This window comes from Phoxinus phoxinus (genome assembly GCF_949152265.1).
Source record: "Phoxinus phoxinus genome assembly, chromosome: 14".
Taxonomy (NCBI): Eukaryota; Metazoa; Chordata; class Actinopteri; order Cypriniformes; family Leuciscidae; genus Phoxinus; species Phoxinus phoxinus.
Genome location: NC_136889.1, coordinates 10,181,964 through 10,204,828, shown reverse-complemented (window position 1 = coordinate 10,204,828; position 22,865 = coordinate 10,181,964). Strand labels below are relative to the sequence as shown.

At 37.1% G+C, this 22,865-nt stretch overlaps 3 protein-coding genes across 4 annotated transcripts in view; 1 reads left to right on the top strand and 2 right to left on the bottom strand.

The window, feature by feature from the left end:
* Window positions 1–3,845, bottom strand: part of camkmt (calmodulin-lysine N-methyltransferase) — a 101,518-nt gene extending 97,673 nt beyond the window's left edge. The window contains exons 1-3 of the mRNA XM_079634926.1: window positions 3,354–3,845; window positions 3,028–3,206; window positions 1,454–1,518 (exon numbers count right to left, since the gene is read on the bottom strand). Coding sequence (XP_079491052.1) covers window positions 1,454–1,518; window positions 3,028–3,206; window positions 3,354–3,473 — 364 coding nt within the window. The 5' untranslated portion in view covers window positions 3,474–3,845. The remainder of the gene's footprint in view (window positions 1–1,453; window positions 1,519–3,027; window positions 3,207–3,353) is intronic.
* A 311-nt stretch (window positions 3,846–4,156) lies between these two features.
* prepl (prolyl endopeptidase like) lies at window positions 4,157–13,516 on the top strand. Of its 2 annotated transcripts, none has more exons than XM_079634923.1 (14): window positions 4,157–4,558; window positions 4,923–5,051; window positions 5,144–5,210; window positions 5,293–5,505; window positions 5,576–5,702; window positions 5,860–6,076; window positions 6,166–6,357; window positions 7,403–7,609; window positions 7,699–7,874; window positions 7,952–8,168; window positions 8,255–8,401; window positions 8,926–9,052; window positions 12,890–12,972; window positions 13,327–13,516. In XM_079634923.1, exons 1-14 carry the CDS (start codon window positions 4,454–4,456, stop codon window positions 13,426–13,428), a joined length of 2,109 nt encoding a protein of 702 aa, XP_079491049.1. In that variant the 5' UTR covers window positions 4,157–4,453; the 3' UTR covers window positions 13,429–13,516. The 2 variants fall into 2 exon arrangements, with proteins under 2 accessions (XP_079491049.1, XP_079491050.1); XM_079634924.1 differs by having other exon boundaries at window positions 4,305–4,558; window positions 4,935–5,051.
* Window positions 13,517–13,807: 291 nt separating this feature from the next.
* On the bottom strand, window positions 13,808–20,838 carry slc3a1 (solute carrier family 3 member 1; the record flags this gene model as incomplete). The annotated part of the gene is made up of 10 exons (XM_079634925.1): window positions 20,279–20,838; window positions 18,695–18,874; window positions 18,293–18,435; window positions 18,047–18,172; window positions 16,738–16,857; window positions 15,496–15,620; window positions 15,214–15,415; window positions 14,797–14,973; window positions 14,310–14,435; window positions 13,808–14,233 (listed from the first exon to the last, which is right to left on the bottom strand). The coding sequence occupies exons 1-10, from the start codon at window positions 20,691–20,693 to the stop codon at window positions 13,808–13,810; spliced, it is 2,040 nt and encodes a 679-aa protein (XP_079491051.1). The 5' UTR covers window positions 20,694–20,838.
* Window positions 20,839–22,865: the final 2,027 nt, after the last annotated feature.

Here is a 22,865-nt window from a genome sequence, read left to right as displayed (position 1 = left end):
AAACTACAGTTGCAGATCCTCAGTCAACTTGTTTTGAAGTAGAAAGACTGAAATGGTATTTTCTTGTAAAATATATTACAATAATCTTCGTCTTAGTTACATCAGAAGTTCAGGATAGGTCCAAAGCAGACTTCTTTCGTCAACTACATCACCTGGCTACAAAGAGCTCCTCTGAAATGAGTATCAGTATTCCAATTTAAGAACAACTAGTTTACCACAACTACATTTTTCTTTAGTTTTTAACCAACTCTGACCCGAGCATATGACAGCAGAAGAACTGATGTTTGAATCCAAACCAGTGGTCAACAAGCCTCTCTAAAGCTCTTCATGTCCACCCAGCATGTTCAGATAAGACCTTTTGTGTCACTCTTGATCCCTGCTGGAAACAACAGCACTTAAACCCACAGCACCATCAACCCTTCCAACCCTGACAAGTTGGATCACCGTAATCCATACATTTGGATAGCTAATCCACATTCAGTGCCTCAGAGGACATAGAGACCTTTCGGCTTGTCAAATCCTGAGACAAGGATTTTAAACTGGGTATGTGAGGTGGGTAATACATGGGGCACCCCCCCTCTTTGCAGACAATGAGCCTGCCCAGCTGAGCTGACAAGGACATGGGGGAGATGTTTGGGCTTACCAATGCGTAAGATCAATTAAGGGTGGTTGAGAGGAAGGTCTGAAAAGAGAAGCGATGACCCTGCCGTAGAAGAGAGCCATGCTGCCCCTTTTCACTAATCCAGTAAAAGAGCCAAATATTTCAAGACATTTCAGTCCACAATCTACTAAAAACCAGCACAAGATCAGTCTCCTTCCTATACTAAAACAAGTAATCTGCATAAAAAAAAGTTTTAAATATATTTTCAAATAAAAACATCTGAGCCATTCTTTCATCCTATGCAACAAAGAACCATAACTGGCGACAGATTCAGAAAAGTGTGTTTGGTGTATCCGCCGAACAAGTCCTTTTGTGTTCAACAGAAGAAAGGTATGGAGCGACATGAAGGTATATTTACATTTGTGGACAGACTTTAATACTGCACTACAAAGGCAAGAAAGTATTGATTTCTTCCAAAAAAACAAAAATCCTACTAACCCCAAACTTTTAAATGGTAGTGTATAACCTGAAAATGTGCATTTCACAGACTATTTAATGCACTGGGAAAGAATAATATACTTTAACACCCCTGTCATAGACAGCAAGAGTCAATAAGTTGCTTATAATAAGGTGCTTATGAGGCTCAAGTGTGCCTGCCTCTGGTGTGCCATGGAGCTGCAGCTTTATCTGACCCCCTGCTGCCTGCCATAGGTCACGTTCAGTTTAAGACTACAGTGAAATATTCATAATCAAAAAGTATAGCAGACTGCATTAAAAGAACATGATTACCACCATGTGATCTGTTTCACAACCTACATGCAACAACTGAACGTGAACAGAAGAGATACTCACAGACATTTCCTGTGTTGTCAAAGCTGCTGAGCACCTCATTTACTCGAATAGGTCCAAGATTGTCTCTGTAATGCATTAAAAAACATGATTTAGACATAAATATGCAGAGATGCTGACCAAACATTAATGTTAGCATGAAATGTGAACAACATAATGCGTTTATAGTTTTTCTCAGTCGCTTCGGTGCATTTCTCAGATTATAAAAAACTCTCAAAACTACTTCTTCATTTAGTCACGCGTGCACATCATGAAGGCCTGCTGTTTCCTAAATTATCAATAGCTTATGTCATGTTGATCAAAATATAATATAATGGCTCCCTGCTGAATAGTCTTACCCCTCAAAACATAGGCATTATTTCTTTACATAAGTCATTAAATGCAAAATGGTTGTAGTTGGCATAAACTGTCAAGCATATTTTCTATCCATTTCTATTAGACCTTTTTTGTAAATGTGTCCTGAATTGATGAATTGTGGAGGTGAATTATGAATTTCACTATTGAAGGGAAACGTACAGGGCTAGATCAACCAATGATCAATGATCAACCAGTTCTCTAAAATAGCTCAGAGGTGCATCTCATGAAGCTTCATTTAGCATATAAACAGAGCACAAAACAGTGCCACAAATTCTGACAATGGAAAAACAACAAGGAAACAGACAGGGTCAACAGCCAGGAAGAAGAAGAGAAGTAAGGATACGTCGAAAGGGTCAAAAGGTAAAGCCGAATGTTGGGAGAACAACTTTGTCCTCAATCACTCAAACGTTTGTAGACAAAACAGGTATGGAATCCGACAATGTTCACTACGTAATGTAATGCTATATTACAGTAGTCCATTTGCATTTACACATAGAGTAATGTAGAAATGTATATATATGCCATACAGATAAAGTGCACTGCAGTCTTGCGCATTTTCAATCATTGTCATCAAAATCGTAGCCATAGTTTACATCTGCAAATAATACAGAGTACACTGTTAAATTGACAAGTGGCTAAGCATACCCTGGCCTAGTGAAAGAAACCTATACCATGTATAAGAAAATGTACCAAAGCAACTGAGAAAAACTGTAATCATCATACTGACATGAACAAAAGGAAACCATAAACCAAAAATTAACATTCTGCAATAAATAAAAGCAGTTATTATTAGCAGAATGTCCAAGCTGGTCTTAATTTTACATACAATGACAAGAATTATTACAATGGCTGTAAAGACATTTTCACAGAAGGATTTTTGACTTAAATGTCATCTAGACTCTAGAATAGAAGTCACACAGGGAACTTTTACATGCTTCTATGTTGATTGTTTTGTTATGGAGTTTGACACCTTTAGTCTCCATTCACTGAATGAAAATAGCTATATATATATCAGCATGAACATACTTCAGAACTTTTCCTTTTGTGTTTCACAGAAGAAAGAATATCATACAAGTTTGAATGATATGTGGGTGAATAAAAGATGACAAAAGTTTCATATTTTAAACAATTCTTTAAAACGGGAAGTCCTAGACAGACTATGGGTATGTGGACATGAAAAACACCAAAAAATAGTGTAGTCAACACTTTCTCCAGCATACCTGAGTAAGGCACTGTACTGGGGAAAGATTGCACTTCTGTAGTCCACCCACTGCCCGTCTGACGGGTCATCCGTCTCTGTGGGAGTGACCCTGCTCCTGGAGAACAGGTTAAAGGAGGAGAATCTTCGTACCGACACCTGCTGTACATCTGAACTGTCGAGCTGCTTCCGTTTCAGAACCTGCATTGTAAGAGATATACATAAGATGCTACTACCTGGACACATCCATATGTCTAACGTAGTACGCATTACATAACGCATTATATTTACGATTATTGAATACATGCAATCAGCTACATTGAAGGACATTAACTGAACCCCCCTCACCTGTCGCAGAAGACCCCATCGTGCACGGGCCACATCTGTTCCACAGTGAGAGTCGTGATTTTGGTGATTATTCGCAAGCATTTCTGTCGCAGCTAACGGAGGATCTTTACATTTATTCATGCCAGATCAACCTGATCGATTTGTTTTGGCTTCATGCGAAAAATAACGTAGAACTACAACGACAACAGAGTGCAGAGTCTAGTCGAAGGCTTATTTGGCATTTGTTCTCTGGATGTGGTTAAATTCGATGGTACAATTTAATACCGTTTTTACCAATACGCCGGTATGTACTGGTCTCTGTTGCTTAGTAATAAAATCCCACGCTACTTCCGTACACCACCTCCTCTTCTTGTTGCAGGAGGAAAGGAAATCCAATTCATTACCAGAGACTTCAAACACTCTGCTCTATCGGCTATCATCTATGATTTTTGACTCGATTACTCTTGCCTGAACTAGATGTCATATTTTAGCGCCATTAGTGATAGTGAGTCTGGCTCGTTTCTTCGAATCGGCTCTTTTGAACAGTTCGTTTCAAAGAGCCGATTAAAAAAGCCATTGCGTAGCTTGACATTTTGAAATACAGCTACGTAATGTCAAGGTACATATTCTGTTATAGTGGTTTTATTTTAATTTCATAAGTGTTCTAGCTCAGTTTGTTGCAGCCATTCCGCTCATAAAATAGTCATTAAGAACATAAATACAGTTTGCCTTCACATTCATTACAAAATTCACATTTATCATCTAATTCAGTGCACTATTCGATTCTCGGTGTATTTTTAGTCGGACATGTCCGAAAGAGGTTCAAGCGTTGATCGAGAACAGCTTTGACCGATTGATTCTGACTGGTAAATGAATAGTTCAAACAGGTTTTGTGAACCACCTCAATCGGTTCATTTAAATGGTCCGACTCAATTGAACGGACATCGAGTGTCAATGCGCCACAGTTCTACAGAATAAGCACATGGGCTGCAGGGAAGTTTAAATATTTTGAATGTGACACTTACTCAGAATGAATAAGGCACTGTATTTTTGACATTTAAGGTAGCATAAAGACGCCGTTCATTCATAATCAGAAACTAAGTGACATCTTACTGCATTAAATGAATCGTATCACCTCCTCATATCTGCTGCTTTTGCGATCAGTTCCACGCAATATATATCGGGCGAATATACTACACCCATTCATTTCACGTCTTTACACTGAGGTAATGTCAAATTCATGCATGTTTTGGTTTTACGTATGCACGTACTTTTTGCATAACTGCTGTAATGAACAATTGTTTGACATTCGCTGATCAAATTAAGAGACTCATAAAAGTGCATGACAATAATAAACAAAAACTCATTCATAGATTCTAAAATATGTAGCATTAAAAAATAGTATGTAAAAGTGCGAATTTAGTGCAGAAGCAAGACAAGTATTGTTATTAATTTGAAACAGTAACTAATGGCATGCATAATTAAATAATAATAGTAATTAGCAAAATACTGTTTAAATTGTATGTAGATGGAGTATCATCACTCTGCAATTCAACTTTTCAACAGTGTTTTGTGTCAACTGTCATTTAGGGATTCTCACAGACTACAGCGGAGCTGTCTAAAGCCCAACTGCAGAAACTCAGAGGTCAGGAGCAGCGTTTTAAAAGAAGATTGCATTCGATTCATAGGAAGTTTGCCAATGTGCCAGAAAATTCTGAGGTAAGCAACTGTAATTGTGCAAAGTGTGTAAGTATAATACATATGATTGATATGTTTTAAATCGTTCATCATTCCCTCAACATCATCTCAAGTTTCAGGGACACCATCATGTATACTTTGAAGATGGCAAAGGAATCTACAGATCAACCCTGGGACTCGGTAAAAGACATTAAATAGGAACCATTTCAGAAAAGACATTTTATTTAGTTCCAAGTAGAAACCAGTAAAACTATGCATACAGGTGAGCAAGAGATGGTGGAGGTGTTCAGAGCAGACTGGGGAGGAGATGGATATGGAAGCATCCAGAGGGTCAGACTCTCTCCCACAGAGAACATGCTGGCCGCCACTGTGAAGAAAGACCACAATGAGGAGACCAGATGCATGTTGGTCCATCTAGGTGGTGTCAACCTTCATCAAAATGCCATGTTGGTTTTAGACAACGTGCTCAGCTTTGGTAAGATTTACTATACTTTAATAGTAACTGAAACAGAGTTTTTCCTCCACAAATGTCTTCTCTCTTGCAGAATGGGCCGCAGATGACGTCCTCTTCTACAGCACACAGGAGACTCTTCGTTGCTTGCGTGTTTTCCGTCTTCATCTGAGTGATTCTGGTGTCCAAACCACCCTTGTTTATGAAGAAAAGGATCCAGAGTAAGACCAGAGTGTGCTTAAAGCGGGCATGACATGGAAGAAATATTGTGATAGTCTTTTCTTCCCTTTTGTGATGTATATACGAGTGAAATGGCTTCTTGAACAAGAAAAAATGTTGGACGGGACTTGATTTTGTGGTCTTCTGCCCCCTCCTCAGGTTCTTTGTGGAGGTCAGTCGTTCCAGAGACCAGAGGCTGGTGACCATTAACTGCAGTAGTAAGATCAGTTCTGAGGTCTGGTTAATTGACAGCAAGACTCCACTTTCATTCCCCACCCTCATCCAGTCCCGCCAGCCTGGTCTTCTTTACCATGTGGAGCACTCGGACAACCACCTGTTCATCCTTGCTAACACTGGGGCACATCTGGAGTATCAGGTTATTCCAGCACCAAGAGACTTGAGCAGTATTGTTCAGAATTAAATTTGAACAGATGTGTCATTTTTCTTTCTTTCTCAAATCTCAAGCTGCTCAGGGCACCATTAGCCTCTCCGTCCATGCCACACTGGGTGCCTGTGTTCAGTGCTGTTCCAGGAACAGTCATTAAAGATATGGAGCTGCTTCAGGATCACTGTGTGTTCACTGTAAAGGATTCACAGTGTCGACTTCAGATCCAGACTCTTACCACAAAAGAGCCCTATCAGTTAAACACCCTCCAGGTGTGACAAATCCCAAATTCACATGCAAGTGTTTATTTATAATGATGCTAATTTAAAGAGGCATGTTTTATTTAAATTTTTAGATTTGTTTTACTGGATAGATGACATCTTATTTGATGAATTTCAAGTCTTTAAAGTCTAAAGCCTTTACTTTTTCTGTTAGGACTGACTTCACTGTCATTATGCTTTTGGTATCAGAGAACCTAATGATGTATGTGTTCACTACAGTTCAAAAGTTTGGCGTCAGTAAGATTTATTTATTTATTGATTGATTGAAATTAATACTCATATTCAGCAAGGATGCATTAAATTGATCAAAAGTTTTCTATTTCAAATAATAATAAGAAATGTTTCTTTAGCACCAAATCAACATATTGGAATGATTTCTAAAGGATCATGTGACACTGAAGACTGGAGTAATAATACTGACAATTCAGCTTTACCATCACAGGAAGGGATTACACTTTGAAATATATTCAAATAGAAAACAGTTATCACAGTTCTCATGATATTTCACAGTATTATTGTTTTTTCTGTATATTTGATCAAATTAATGTGGCCTTAATGAGCATAAGAAACTTATTTTGTATAATAGTGTATAATAATATGAATTTTGAAGTTAACCTCTTATTATTTTGACATACAGTATATAATTTGAAAGACCTAGGGTATCATTAAACCTTTTAATCCTTTACTATAAAGTAAGCATAAAAGTTTATTACATTGTAGAAAGATAAAATAAAAAAAATCGTAATAGAAAATTGTTAGGAGTTAAATGCTACAATTACATTGTCTTATCTCGGGTCTCTAAAGACCCCTAACACATAAGTGATGTAACCTTTTTCATAGAGCGCATTTTATACATGTTATCAAATTTACATTTTGCTTCTAATCATTGGAAAATGCCACAAAGAACTTGTTTTTGATTTATTAAAAGGCTCTCTCAAACCCCACGAGGGTTAACCTGATACATTACTATGTCCAAAGAAAGGATCCGAAATGTTCTTTGTTTTTTCTAACAGCAATGTTTCTATTTTGCCCTTAGCTTCCCCACTGGGCCTGTGATTTATCACCACAGCGTGTTGGGACTGTGGACAGGGGGTCATTTGGTTTTCTCCTGTCCTCCCCAGTGCACCCACCTGTACACTACCTCTATTCCTCCAGAAAGCAAAAGCTCTCAATAACAGAGGAGGACACCCGGCATATCTCCCTCCCTGAGTTCAACACTACACGCCTGCAGGCAGCCAGTCAGGTACAAATTATTTACATATGAGAAGTCATAAAGCTTCAAAGCCCATGTTATTCCAAAAAGCCATAATATCCCAATGTCTGACTTTTTAGGATGGTACAATGGTGCCTTTGACTCTCCTCCATATGCCTGCATTATCTGAGCTGTATAACGCTCCGCTGCTTCTGCATGTATATGGAGCGTATGGTGTCGACCTCAATATGAGCTTCAGTCCTGAGAGGAGGCTGTTGCTGGAGGACGGCTGGGCTCTGGCCTACTGCCACGTCAGGTACTGAAGTTCAACTCGAATCATCTTTTTTCATAGGGATTTTGAAACAAAATGCATGTTTATGTGTGCTTGTGCAGGGGTGGTGGTGAGCGTGGACTAGCGTGGCATCGAGCGGGCTCTGTGCTGCAGAAGCGGAGGGGAGTGGAAGATCTCGCTGCTTGCATTCAGACTCTTCATCACTTGGGAGTGTCTCATCCTGCTCTAACCGCCCTCACCTCTCGCAGTGCTGGAGCTGTCCTAGCGGGGGCGCTGTGCAACCATAACCCACAGCTTCTTAGAGCTGTAATTCTACAGGTGGATCTTCAATACATCATTGAGCACATATTCCCTGAGCCATATTTCCACAAGATATACCCGTATGACATTGCAATTCTCGGCAGGTGCCTTTTCTGGATGTTCTTGGCACAATGCAAGACCCTTCCCTGCCGCTTACTGTTGAGGAGAGGGGGGAGTGGGGAGACCCCCTTATAAGGGAACACAGAGACAACATTGCATCTTACTGTCCCTGCCACAACATTATACCTCAGGTAAATCACTCAGATATCACATACAGTACACTACCGTTCAAGATTGTAGAGGAAGTTTTTGTTTTTCTTATCCACCAAGGATGCATTACATTGATCAAATGTGATAGGAAAGACATTTATAATGTTGAAAAAAATATTGTATCTTTCTATACATAAAAAAAATTATCATAAAGAAATCCTGAAAACCCAATTGTATCATGGTTTCCACCAAAATAAGAGGCAACACCACTGTTTTAAGCATGGATAACAATAAGAAATGTTTCTTGAGCACTAAATCAGCATATAAGAAGAATTTCTTAAGGATCATGTGACACTGAAGACCGGAGTAATGACTGCTGAAAATTCAGCTTTAACATCTTTTTTTTTTATAGTTTTACTGTATTTTTTATCAAATAAATGCTGCCTTAGTGAGCATAAGAGACTACTTTTTTATTTTTATTCTTACAGACCCTTAACTTTTGATTAGTAGTTTGTTTCTAATGATTCGTGGGCTATTTAATAATTGTTTCTTATTTTTTCCACAGCTTTACCCACCAATTCTGGTCACTGCCTATTCAGAAGACAGCAGAGTTCCTTTATCTGGGGTCATGAAGTATGTGGAAAGACTAAAGAAGGCCATCCAAATGTGTACCACTCGGGTTGATGTTAACGGTGAGTGTATAAATGCTCTCTTGAGCCTTTTTAATCAGCTTTATAATTCTCAGAGTCTCATAGCACATAAAATAAAGCAATTATAGTCCACAACTAATGGATGTCCTTGGGCATAAAGTGGACATTTACAAATCTGTGAAACACACAAACTTGAGTGGTATATTACTTGTGATAGTGGAAACAGCAATATAATAAAAGCCAGTATCAGAACAAATTTCCATAAACAATTCTATCATCAAATTCGGACCAACGACAGTTTTCAATAAGCGGGTGAGGGTTTCCTGCACGTTTTGTCTTGATTTTTTTGTATTATTCTTGATCAGTATTATGTGTTGATCAGTCTACAAATCGCCTCAAGCCTTTTTTAGCATTTCTTTAAATACCCAGACCAAGACAAAACATCCACCAATGTGGTGCATGAACTTAAAAATAGGACTAGGGTTGTAGACCTAGAGAGTTCGCACCTTGTCGATGAACAGGAGGTAGTTTGGATGAAGGATTCTGGGAAAGGGGCACAGCCACCACAGAAAAGCAAAGCATCTCTAAACTCTTAAAACCTTATGGTTTACTTCTGTGGAGACGAGACCATTGTACCACAGTCGCACTGAGACATTTTAAATGATACCAAACGTGACTGTTAATTCATTTGCATTGACATAGAACATTATACCAATTTATATAATCTTTTCTTAGTGAACTGAGTGAAGAGAAGAATGTGTAAAGGGAAGGAAGTGGGGGAGAAGGACCCTAGATAGATAGATAGATAGATAGATAGATAGATAGATAGATAGATAGATAGATAGATAGATAGATAGTAGGGCTGTGCGATATTGAAGAAAAATGCGATATGCGATAACTCCTTAAATAATGCGATATGCGATACGATAATGCTTAAAGTGTGTAAAATAAACTTAAATTATCTTTAAAATATATTTAAAATGATATAACCTACATGTGTTTCACATTCTTTTTATGACAAGAAAACATCCTTATAACTTCTGAAAGTGAACATCAGTGTTTTACTGTAGCATAAGAAGTGTTATTTTAACATCAGTGTAAACCACAGGGTTTCAGGTTATCCTACATTAGGTTTATTTAATAAAAGATACTGAATCAAAATATAAAAATAAAACATTGCTTAGTTTTCACTGTATTAATTAAATATATCCTGATACTTATTAAAGCTAAAAAAAAACAGCAAAAGCTGTTGCGATATGCATATTGCGATATATACATTTGCGATATTTCGATAGATTCGATATATTGTGCAGCCCTGATAGATATAGATAGATAGATAGATAGATAGATAGATAGATAGATAGATAGATCTCATTAGTCCAAGAAGTGAAGAATATTATTAAAACTAAGCTGCAGTATTAAAAACTCGAATAAACCGAGTGTAGTATAATGGAAATGAACTTGGAGGTCACTGGCTGTAATCCCAGCTCTCAAATAAACCCCTGGGCTTAAGAGAAGCACTTACACTCTCTCCTCAGGAGAGAAGTGCACTGATCTGGAAACAGGTGATGTGGAGCGATTCCTCTCCATATCCACCTGAGGTCACCTTGTGTGCGAGCTGCTGCGTGAGACACACTGTCAGCACACGTTAGTCCGGAGCTCTCCATCTGTGTGCCATTAATTATTTTTATTACAGACTCTCACACACATAGAAACACCTTCGCTAACACCCCACACACATACACAAAGAAAGAGCGAAAGTTCCTCTAATCTCTCCCATTCCTCTCCGGGAGATAAAACGCTGATCACACACGCTGCCAGCTCGGACGATTAACATGTTTATGAGATAGTGTATCAGGCGAGGAGATAAGAAACAATACACTGGGCTGTGCCAAGGTCAGGAGAAAGCTTGTGAAACACGCGGCCCAGAGAAGGAGCGGGATGGAGAGAGACACCGGTGGCCGGACTGCAGATAAGAGGCAGATGACAGTTTTAAGGATTAGGCATATGATTTTTACACTCAGCTTCACTTCAGAGAGATCTCATCACCGTGGGGAAATAAGGCAGCCAGGCAAAGGAGTGGGCCAAGTCCACCTACATGGCAGCCTCTCATCATCCACTCCGTTTCAAGAGCGTTGACTTTAAAGTGCTGCATGTGATGCCAAGGTGTTGTGATGGAGAGCCAGAGTACAGGATTACGCTTGGATATTGTCAGTCTAGTCTTACACCTTCACTGTGTTTGGCCTTGTGATAAACATGAAATGGTGTACATGAATTTCTTTATTTACTGTATCCCCTAGTGAAAAATAAATATGCTTAAATGTGTTTGAAATACATTAAGTATACTACAAATACATTTGCATATGTACTGTATGTATTTAATATAAATACCCTGCAATTGTACTTTTAGGATACTAAATTGGTATACTTTAAGTCTTCTAATTACTACAAAATTACTTAATGCACTTTAGTTGTCAGGAAATAGGGCTGAGGTCCAACTAAAGATATACTTAAGTATATTTGATTGTGCTAAAGTGGAACTATTGAAAGTATACTTTGGGTACACTTTAAATATCTTGCATTTAAAGACTGATATTATACAGAGATCACACACTCCTTACTAATGGTATTAAAGCACATTTTAGGCTTAAGCATTCTGCAACAAATAAGTACCGATACTCCAAATTTAATTATATAATATTTTAAGTCTCAAGCGATATGTCAGTAAATATGTTAATGGTTTTGTAGTATACGTAGTATGAAATAAATGTATTTTAAATACATTTTGGTTTTGTTTTTTTGTTTTTTGTTTTCACTAGGGTTCATGTGCCCCATGATAATTTTTTGGTAATGTTTATTTAAAGGTGCTTCAGTGACTGTTATTAAAAAGTTTTACACCAGTGTTGACATTAACTAAAACTATACAAATTTGTAATAAATGGATCTAAAGCTGCATTAATATAATAAAAAAAAGTTAAATATTAGATGGAAAAAAAGGATAGTTCACCCAAAAATGAAAATTCTGTCATTAATTGCATTAGGATCCTAATGTCCTTCCAAACCTGTTTACTCGCATCATTTGTGGTAAAAGGAAGCTCAAGCATGTCCGCTTGACCTGTAAGAACCAATAAGGTTCATTCCTGTGTTACGCAGCACGTTTGAGCTTACGCAAGAACCAATGAGATTCATTCTCTTGTGTCAAGCAGGTTCAGTTGAGCTTCTGTTTATGTCCATTGATCAAAATATATGTGAATAAAAGACTAAATTAAATCTGTTAAACATGTAAATGATCAAGTCTCTTCAAAAAATGTGGACTAAAACCATTAAATTCAAAGGGATTAGTTTTACGATCTCTTTATTAACTTTTTGAAGCCTTAAAGTGGTAGTTGCGTAGCTGTCAGTGTAGTGATCTCATGTGAGTTACGGTTTGTAAACATCTTCAGAGAAGAGATGTCGCTGCAAGAGGGAGGGGCAGGGCCGGATTAACCATTAGGGCAATTGCCCAGGGGCCCAGGACATCTAAGGGGCCCTGGGCACCGTCAAATATTATGTCAAATATTATGATTAAAATGTCTCCACAATCTGCTTTTGAAGAAATATCGTATGATCGTGCATTCTATCAGTTTGCAGTTCTGGGGGGGGTCCTACAAGTCATTGTGCCCAGGGGCCTCTGAACTCTTAATCCGGCCCTGGGGAGGGGGACTTATTTTGATTCAAGATTGCAACTTACAAGGGCATATATATATAAGTTATAATAAATACTGCAATATTCCATAAACAAACAAGAATTGTCGATTTTGATTTCATGGTGATTTTAAAGTACACATGAACCTGTGCCTGTTTATTTGACATTCACTTCCTGCTCTGTTGAACAACCAGCACGTGTCCCAGCTGTCATTCTGGACATGCAGCCAGGCGGTGATCACTTTGGACCTGAGGATTTTCATCTGTCATTGAATGAGGTACATAAACACTCAATTATATTATTCAGACCAAATGGCTAAATTACCTGCCGTTTACTTTAAAACACTCGAGCATAATACTTGAGCATGCTGGGTATTATAAAGATTTGGATTAATCGGTTAAGGTTGTGATTATATAAAGTTTATGATCAAGTTAAAAGTGCATTCTTTCAATATATATACTTTCTCCAGAGAACAGTTGAGAGATCACCTTCTCTCACGGTTTGATGTAACACATTAACTTATACTGTTCTGTTACTTAAGTTTACAGCTTTATGTCATGATGTTTTTTTGCTGGCTATATAGTAAGCTTTTATTTGTGTAATATCTGCTACTTTTTTTTTCCTCTCACAGAGTGCCCGACAGTTAGCCTTCCTTTACACAGAACTTGGACTAGATCACCAAAAAACAAGACGACAAAAGACAAAAAGACAAAAGAAAGCTCAAAAACCCTAACTAGCAAGTCCCATAAACCCTGAAACAGTTGTTTGTGCATGTGAATGAAAAGAAAACAGACAAACACATTTTTTTTTATAGATGCTGTTCATTTCTTTTTCAATAAAGGTTTGTCTTTATTCTGACCAAAATAAAATCTAACAGTGTCCAAACTAGCTGTGATGTGACAAGCAACTGTTCACACTGAACGCAAAAGATATCACAGCCAATCAAACAATATGATGTTCAGTCTGCAGTTCTGTGGAGTGAGATTTTGGACCAATGAGATTTCAGAGTGGGCAGGACTATCCAGCATGATATCACAGGAATAAAACATGGAAAAGATAGCCTTTATTGCTTGTCGATTCGCTTTGTCAGCCTAGTTAGGACACAAATACCCTCAACACTTGTACAGAATATCTAGTGCGGGCAAATAGCAGGCTTTCTCAGACACATAACACTCAGATGCATGGTTAGGGTGAAATCGCTGATTGGTGGAATATTCCAGGAGCAATCCTTGCCCTCGAGATGTTGGAATTCTGGATTTAGAGAAAGTCTTTTGGCTTATTGGCACTGTACTTAAATGCACAGTGAGGGAATCTGGCAGCTCACTAACCGAAGACAAGTCTGTTGTAGTATCCATGCCGAAGTTTAGAACCACCAGCAAGCCTTTTTTGAGCCCATCCAGCTCACGCAAATAAGCAAATATGTTGACATCACTCCAGACGTTGCAGAACCATCCTCGGGACAGGACAATATCCGACTCTTTGAGCAAACTCAGAGCACGATACTGTGAAATAGTAGAGTCTGGATCGGCCTGCTGAAGCTGGAGAGAAAGACATAAGATGGGATTAGAGGATTCCCAACTCAAACACACAGATTCTTGTCATAGAATCACGTACCTCCACATTGACAGTGCTGTAGTCTGGAGCGATGTCGAGCCATGTGCCCGTTTCATTGTCACTAAAGCCAGAGTTGAGCTGATCATTCCACTGCATTGGTGTTCGCTGTGGGTCTCGGCCGTTGCTCTTAATGGTCAAATAAGTATATATTTAATAAAAATGTAAAAAAATGCATTTATTTGATCAAAAGGTGTCCATTTTTATAATGTACAAAATTTATATTTTAAATAAATTGTGACCTAAAAAAAAAAGTATGAAGCACAACTGTTTTAACATTTATAATAATAATTATTTTATGGTAATATTTTTCAGAAAACACATTTGAATAAGAGACTTCTTTCAAAAAAATATTTTTTAAATCTTTCCGACCCCAAACATTTGAATGATAAAATAAATGTATTAAAATAGTATACAGTTTAGTAAAACTACAAAATGTGCAAAATTTAACTGTTACTTGAAAAAAAAGAATGCAGTATTTTACACTTACTGGATCATCTTTTCCAAAAGGATCCTGAATTACAGATACATTAACGTTCACCATGCCAATCTCCTCTCCGTAGTATGTTGTGGGAGTTCCAGGCAGTGTTAACAACAGCATGTTCATAGCACGGACATATTCCTTACCAGCACTTGAGCCTATACGTGGCTTGTCATGGTTTCCCACCTATACATGTATACAAACATATTTTGTGATTGTAACAAACTGAACAAAATGTATTTGATTATATGAAAAAAAGTTAAGCTAGATTGTGCGATTTGTTTTATATTTTAAATGGGGGAGTGTCTGGGACAACTACATTTGAAAACCAACTTTATTGTTCCATTTAGTGATGCTAGTGTTGCTGTAATTACACATGAGATTGTGATTCTTAATGAATGGACATACATCTGGTCACTCACTCACCACCCAGTTTGGCCATTTTCCCTTTGGCATTTTCGACATCCATAAATTCACCAGGCCTTTGGCTTGATTTCCTGACAGATCATCAGGAAGATACAGTAGATAGAAGTTAAAGGGGAAATCGCTTTCTTTGGCATAGCTTGTGCCGTAGTACCTCATGGTTTTTTCAATTTCTTCATAGTCGTAACACTCTACAACCATGAATCTAAGTTAGAGAAAACACAAAAGAGACATTTACAAGAGAGAAGCACATGGAGATCTGTGAAGTAGAAGAACTGAGGATACCTGTAGCGGCCAGGCTCTCTGCTGTAGGCGTCCATCTCTATCCTCCAGTCTGTCAGGATCTCGTGTAGCCCCTGTTGTGTGTAGGTGTAGTCGTGGTACAGCTCAAACTCCGTGTCCACAGTCGACTGAGGAAAGAACGAGGATAACCTTGTAGTTAGTGAACAAAGGTCAATAAATGCTTTAAAATGCATTGCTCATTGTTATTTCATGTTAGTTAATGAAATACTATAAAATAAACGTATTATATTATATTTTAAAAGCATTACATCTCAATAAGAAATATGGTATGCATTATGATTCAAAAGTTTGGGGTCGATACACTTTTTTTTCCTATTTCAAATAAATGTTCTTTCGAACTTTCTAAGATAATAAGCAGCAAATCAGCATATTAGAATGATTTCTGAATGATCATGTGACACTGCAGACTGGAGTAATGGCTACTAAAAATGTAGCTTTGTCATCACAGGAATAGAATATATTCAAATAGAACTATTAAAGGTGCTCTAAGCGATGTCACGCATTTTTTAGGCCAAACATTTTTTTGTCACATACAGCAAATATCTCCTCACTATCCGCTAGCTGTCTGTCTCCTGAACACACTCTAAAAAAACGCGGTCTCTGTAGACACCCCAGGCTCCACAAACAGCAACAAAAACAAACTGGACTAACCCGCACCACGAAACATAACAAACTGTTCCAGCCAATAACCGACAAGAATGATGTGGGGTGGGGTTTGGGGGGTTAGTGCGCGGATGAGGAGGAGGGAGGGTCTAGCTAGCCTCCATTTTGTTTGACAATAGTTCGAACGTCAACAAGAAGTGACGTCACCCAGGATCGCTTAGAGAACCTTTAATTGAAATTATAATACTTCGTAATAATGATACAGATGATAGAGTTTAACTTGTGTTGAACCTGGATTTTTTTTTAGTTAGTGCTACCAAGTCCATAAGGACCGAAAAATTAAGCCATTAAAAAAAGAGGGCCAAGACCACCGAGTCATTCCACGGCCTTCCCTAGATCTTCAGTGGCTTTCTAATCATCTGGAATTAGGATAATGGGAATGACTTGTCGGTAAATCCAGAGAAATATGCACTAGTACTCCTTAAATGACATTGTGAGAACAAAGAATAGTAACATGACTCCTAAATCCATTCAGAGAATAATTTTGGCTCAGGCAGATGACGTGCTTCAATAAACAGTAACCTGAATGAATAACATAGCACAGGACATTGTTTGGCTTACTGGATCTTGGTTGGGGTCAACCTGGGGTTCGTTTCTCAAATGTGTGGCCTCGAGCATGTGTTTCACAGCGTCCATGCGGAACCCGTCCACCCCCTTCTTCAGCCAGAAATGGATTATGTCCTATTACACAGATGGGAAACAAAGATCAAAGAGTGTTCATGTTTGTAGAGAAACATGATATGGTATGGTGAATTTCCGGATCTGCATGAAAGGCCTTTTTGTTCAAAAGTTTAAAGGCTAATATTCCTCCTCCACCAATATTTTAAAATATTTTACTCTACAAAACGTAGTAACACTTTACAATAAGATGTCATTTCGTAACATTGGTTAATGCATTAACTAACATGAAATAACAATGAGCAATGCATTTTAAAGCATTGATCGATCTTTGTTAATGCGAGTTAGCAAAAATATAATTGTTCATTGTTTATTCATGTTAGTTCACAGCGCATTAACTAATGTTAACAAACACAACTTTTGATTTTAGTAATGTAAATGTTAAAATTAACATTATCTAAGATTAATAAATGCTGTAGAAGTGCCTGTAGGTAACTAACGTTAACAAATTAAACCTTATTGTAAAGTGTTGCTCAAAACTGTGTTTAAATGGCCGGTGGCTTCATTCTTAAGTGGTTTAAATCCCCCTTACATTCAAAACATTCATTCAGACACAGTCATCCGTTTTCTTAACACTCATTATCACACTGCTTTTTACCACAGCAACATTCAAACATTTACTCCAAAAATCATATTATGTATCCAAAAAGAAAAGAAAATGAATGTTGCAAATTAGTACAGCTGTCAATTATATGCCTTAACTTTACCAAAACTATCTATTTATTTTCAATGAAAAAAATGGATTTCCAGGTCTGGAAAAGTCATGTATATTAACAAAATCTTAAAAATGCATGAACAATATATATATATTAGTTAATCTCAAGCTCCAGAACATTTAATTGGCTACAAATTTTTTTTTTTTTATCCTTGTATTAGTTGTATATTTATCACAAATGACTGGAAATGTAATATACACACTTAAAAAACAAAGGGTCTTTATTGCCATCTATGACTCCATGAAGAACCATTGAATCCATTGAAACTTTTCTCTGCACTAAAAGGGTTCTTCTGATTATTAAAATGTTCTTTACTCTGGGAAAACACTAGGATGTTTCTTTTAAGAAGTGGCTCCATGGCAAAAATCTTGTCCTGACTAGAACTATTGCGTTTGTTAGGACTCCAAAACTGTTAAAGTCGTCATAATGTTCATAGTCAAGCCGTTGTCTTCATGCTTCCTTTAGCTCTGTCTTACCGTCATCTCCTCTATGACTCTGGGGTTGCGGTAGTTCAGGTCTGGCTGTTCCTTGAGGAACTGATGGAGATAGCACTGTTGTCGGATTTCATCATACTCCCAGGTAGAATTCCCAAAGACACTTACCTAGGACAAACAATGTGACACTAGTCAACCACATCTAACTACTAATTAATATATATATATATATATATGCGACAGCAGCTGTCACTGATTTGTTTGCATTGTAAGGATGGACATTCATACCCAGTTGTTAGGAGGTTTGTCTGCAGTGCAGTTCGCCCAGATATAGTAGTCTTTATAGGGCTCTGTGCCATTACGGCTAAGCTGGAACCAGATGTGTTTGTCGCTGGTGTGGTTCGGGATATAGTCCATGATCAGCTTTAGACCTGGGCCAAAAAAAAAAATAGCTAACATTAATGCGGTTATCTAACAGAGGATTGATTGTTGTAATAATTGTGTTATAACATTGCAACAAGTTTGGAACTGTTAATTATTAGCCATCATGTTACTTGTGAAGCTCATAACATGCTAAAATTCAAACTATAGCCATAAACGCAGCAAAAGTGTGTTGTCATTGTGTTACAAGTAGTTGGTTGACAACTATGTTGATTGAAATATTGATCATTTATCATAATGCATGCCCACCTTTGTCATGCATGCTTGTTAGGAGGTCGTCAAAGTCTTCCATGGTTCCAAAGAGAGGGTCAACCTGCCTGAAGTCCTCGACGTCATAGCCAAAGTCCCTCATAGGAGACTTGTAGAAAGGACTGATCCAGATTGCTTTAATGTTCAGGTACTCAAAATGACTCAGTTTCTCCCTGATTCCTAAAGTCAAACATTGAATTATAAAAACGTGATCTACACATTTTTGCACCTTTGATCTTTACATTTCTTGTCTTTACAAGATTTATCTGGATCAAGCCAACCTTTACAATCATTTCAATATGCTTTTTAGAGGGTCACTAAAGTTATTACACATCTCGTGTAGAAGATAAGCTGGTGTTTTGTCTTATTTTTGTGAACGTTTCACAGTAAAAACTAATGACCATGTAATGTACCACCATAAAATCAGTTTTATTTACTTTATGGCATGTGTAGATGCAATTTTACCCATTACATAAGAGCGATTAAACAACCTCCTCCTCTTGCATGAAATGGAATACGCAGCAATACAGAACCATTATGAGGGGGAAAAATGGCTTTTGTGTGTCCGTCCAAGCCATCAATACACACTTCTCAAATAACTGGAGGGAACTCTCAGCTACTGAAAAGAGAGTTGTTTTTCCAAGGCTGCTTTAGAAACCACTGCTGACTTTTTCAGCCTTTTTGTTCTAGGCCAATTGTATGGTTTCTGAATTATTAAAAGATGAAAAATTATGACATTATGAACACTAGGATGTGTGTAGGTAGCCTACATTTGGCGTTCTCAGAATACAAGATCCAAAGTAACCTGACACAAAGGTTCTCAACAATATTACGTAAGATTTGGAGATTGCCGCAACAACTTGAATTATTATTACATTATATGTAAACATTTTGTCTATTTTTACATACATATTCAGTCAACATTTGAAGTGGATCAAAACCTTTCATCAAAGTTATACATGAATTTTGAACAATACCCGTTCTTTTCTTAGGACAACTTTGATGAACTTTTTTGATCCACTTCAAATGTTGACTACATATTTCAAAATACTATGTCATTGTATGCAAAAAGAAAAGGACATTAAAATAAATTATATTAATACAATCTTAAAAATTAATTTATAATTTTAAGTCTAATAATCATTACTAAAATTGTTTTGTTGTGAATACATAAAAAGCGTTATATAATGAATTGCCTAATTTGCATATGTTGGTGGGGCAACTTCTAATACAAGATACATAACTGAAAATATTGTAATAATTAGTGTTATCATTAACCAAAATATAATTTTCTGTAATTTAAATAAAATAACTTTTTTAATTATTATTATAATAAAATAAAATAAATAGAAATGTTGTATAGTGTGCTAACTTTAATAAATAATTTTAAGTTAAAATACTTACATTTTGGAAACTAAAACTGAAATCAACATTTATTTAAAACTAAATATTCTACATTTAAAATAAAAAAAACTCAAACTTTTTAAACCAAAAGAAAAAAGAAAAAATATAAGCCGTTTTAAATATTATTAAATACTATAAAAATGTTACCCTATTAACCTCACCTTAAGGATCAAAAATTACCTTTGAGGTCTCCAACACCATCAGCATTTGAATCTTTGAATGATCGAGGATAAACCTGATAGACCGGAGTCAGCTGCCACCAGCTCATGCATCGAGGCGACAGCGCCACGATCGTAATGGTCGTGGCAATCAGAGCCAGGGTGCATGCGATGACCAGCCAGAAAAGCAGCTCTCGAGGGACCCTGTAGCAGGCTTTGCTGGAGTATAGCACCAGAACCTCTTTGGGCATCCCAGCATACGGTTTGATCTGAGTGTACACGGTTTCCTCCGGCCCGGTGAAGGAGAAGCTGGTGGCCTGGTGCTCTCGAGAGCTTGATGCCTCAGATGTATCGTCGTCATCCTCTTGAAAGGCTGCATTCTGGGCGCCTTCTTGCAGCTCCACCGTGTCGATGTTTGTGATTTTGATCGAGCTCATCGTTCTCGCTTCATTCAATCCCAGAGCACAGGAACAACGCTTGTGAGAGCCGATACAGCCAGAGTCCTGTTAAATAGAGGCATTCACAAGTCCATAGTGCATTACACTCATTCAGTCTCCATCCCTCTCTCTCACACACACACACACACACACACACACACACACAATAAACCCCCTCCCAGAGGAATGTGGTAGAGATTAGCAAGGCCAATCACACATTTCCTTGGCTACATATTATTGAAAAGTCAATGTAACTTATGGCATCAGAACTTTCTCACTATATTAAAAGAATTGGCTGGCAAACTTTTACCATATAAACAACACTTTAGTTTTTCAGCTGACAGACTTTCACTGAAATCAGATCTCTACAGAATGAATCCTGTCCAACTTGTAAATTAGTTAACTTGCAAACTGCAAGCTTGATTACATAAGTGTATTGATGTTTATGCATACTGTCAAGGCCCGATTATAATAATATAAAACAATTTATTTTTAAATAATCTACCCCAAAAAAAGCAGTTAATAATTTATTGCCTAATTTGCATCTGTTTTGGGGCAACTTCAAAAACAAAATACATTTTTAAAAATGTAATAATAATCATATCAGTGTTATTGACGAAAACTAAATACATTTAAAAATGTTTTCACTGATTGAAATTAAGATGAAATAAGATGAATTAGATGAAAAACTGAGTAAGTAGCCTAATATTGCCTTAGTAACTAACAGTAATAAGTTTAAGTACTAAAATGACTAAGAAAAAAAAAACATAAAAAAAAGCTAAAATATGAATAGTAGGCTATATGAATAATACTTAACACCAGTAATAATGAGAATAAGAGCTTTTTCACCATTTGAAAAATTGGCTGGCAAACTTTTACCTTATAGACAATGCTGTAGTTTCTCAGCTGACAGATTTTCCCTGAAATCTGATCTCTTTAAGAATTAACAACAGAAAAATCCTGTGCAACTTATGTTAACTAGTTAACTATTAGATTGTAAACTGCAACTTATTTATTTGATTATTGTATTGATGTTTATGCTGACTAAATCAAGGCCTGATCATACCCCAGACAAATATTCGGTGAGATAATATTGAACATTTGAATAAACAGATGTTAATGCTAACGGTTCTAATCTTTTTTCTACTGCACTGCAAAGAAAACTGGCCTACCAAAAAGATTTGCACTTTTGGTCACATACCCAGAGCAACTGGGCAAATCAACAACTTGGTGGTGTTCACAAACAGATATTTTGCCAAGCAACAATGAATAGTGGAAGGTGCTCTCTTATATTGTAGGCCAAAACCCAGGAACTAGCATTTTAGCACTTCCGGTTCTAACATCCCGAAGCCATTGGGTTTTTTGAATGTTTTTTGGCAAAAGACTGAAATAAGGTCTGTGGTTAACACAAGCTCAATATATTTTCACGTTTTATTCTATGAAATACTTTTTTGTTTATTTGTCATATAGTGACGGCGATGCTGAAGTCATGTGTTCATGGTGTAGTTGGTTTATAGCCTAGGTTTAGCTTATTACTTCTAGCGATTCTATTTTGGCTTTAAAATTCAAAGTTGTGTTAATTTGTGAAGATTTTCAAGTACCGGCTTTTCTATAAGCGCCATCTACTGTCAGACAGTGATTTTGCATGTTAATTCAGCCCATGTGCCGTTTTTTACACATTGGTCTGAACAGACAAATTGCATGTAAAAGTCAGACCGCATGCTGAACATTTGTGTTGGTGTGAATGGGCCTTTACTTTTCAACTACTACACAATTCATTCAGTGTTACAGGTACAGAAGAACTTTTGATCGAAATAAAACACCAATGAAAAAAAAAACTTGTTCTGCAATATTTAAAACAGGCTTTCATAAAACTCTAGTATAGCACTCATTAGCAATAATGCATCATTAGCCTCGGCCTCAGTTGCAATGGCCACATCCCGACCACAGTCTGCTTGCTGAACATCTGATGCAAAATATACACACATTTTCTCAATCTGATAAGCTCCGACACACTTTTTTTTTTTTTTTTAGATCGCCTGGCAAAGTTGAAACATTGACATTGAGTGAACACTAGATTTACTAAAATACATAAAATCTTTGAAATATGCTCAGGTTTGTTTGTGGCACTTAGTATTATCTTGATCAACACTGTATATTCAGTTTTGTTCA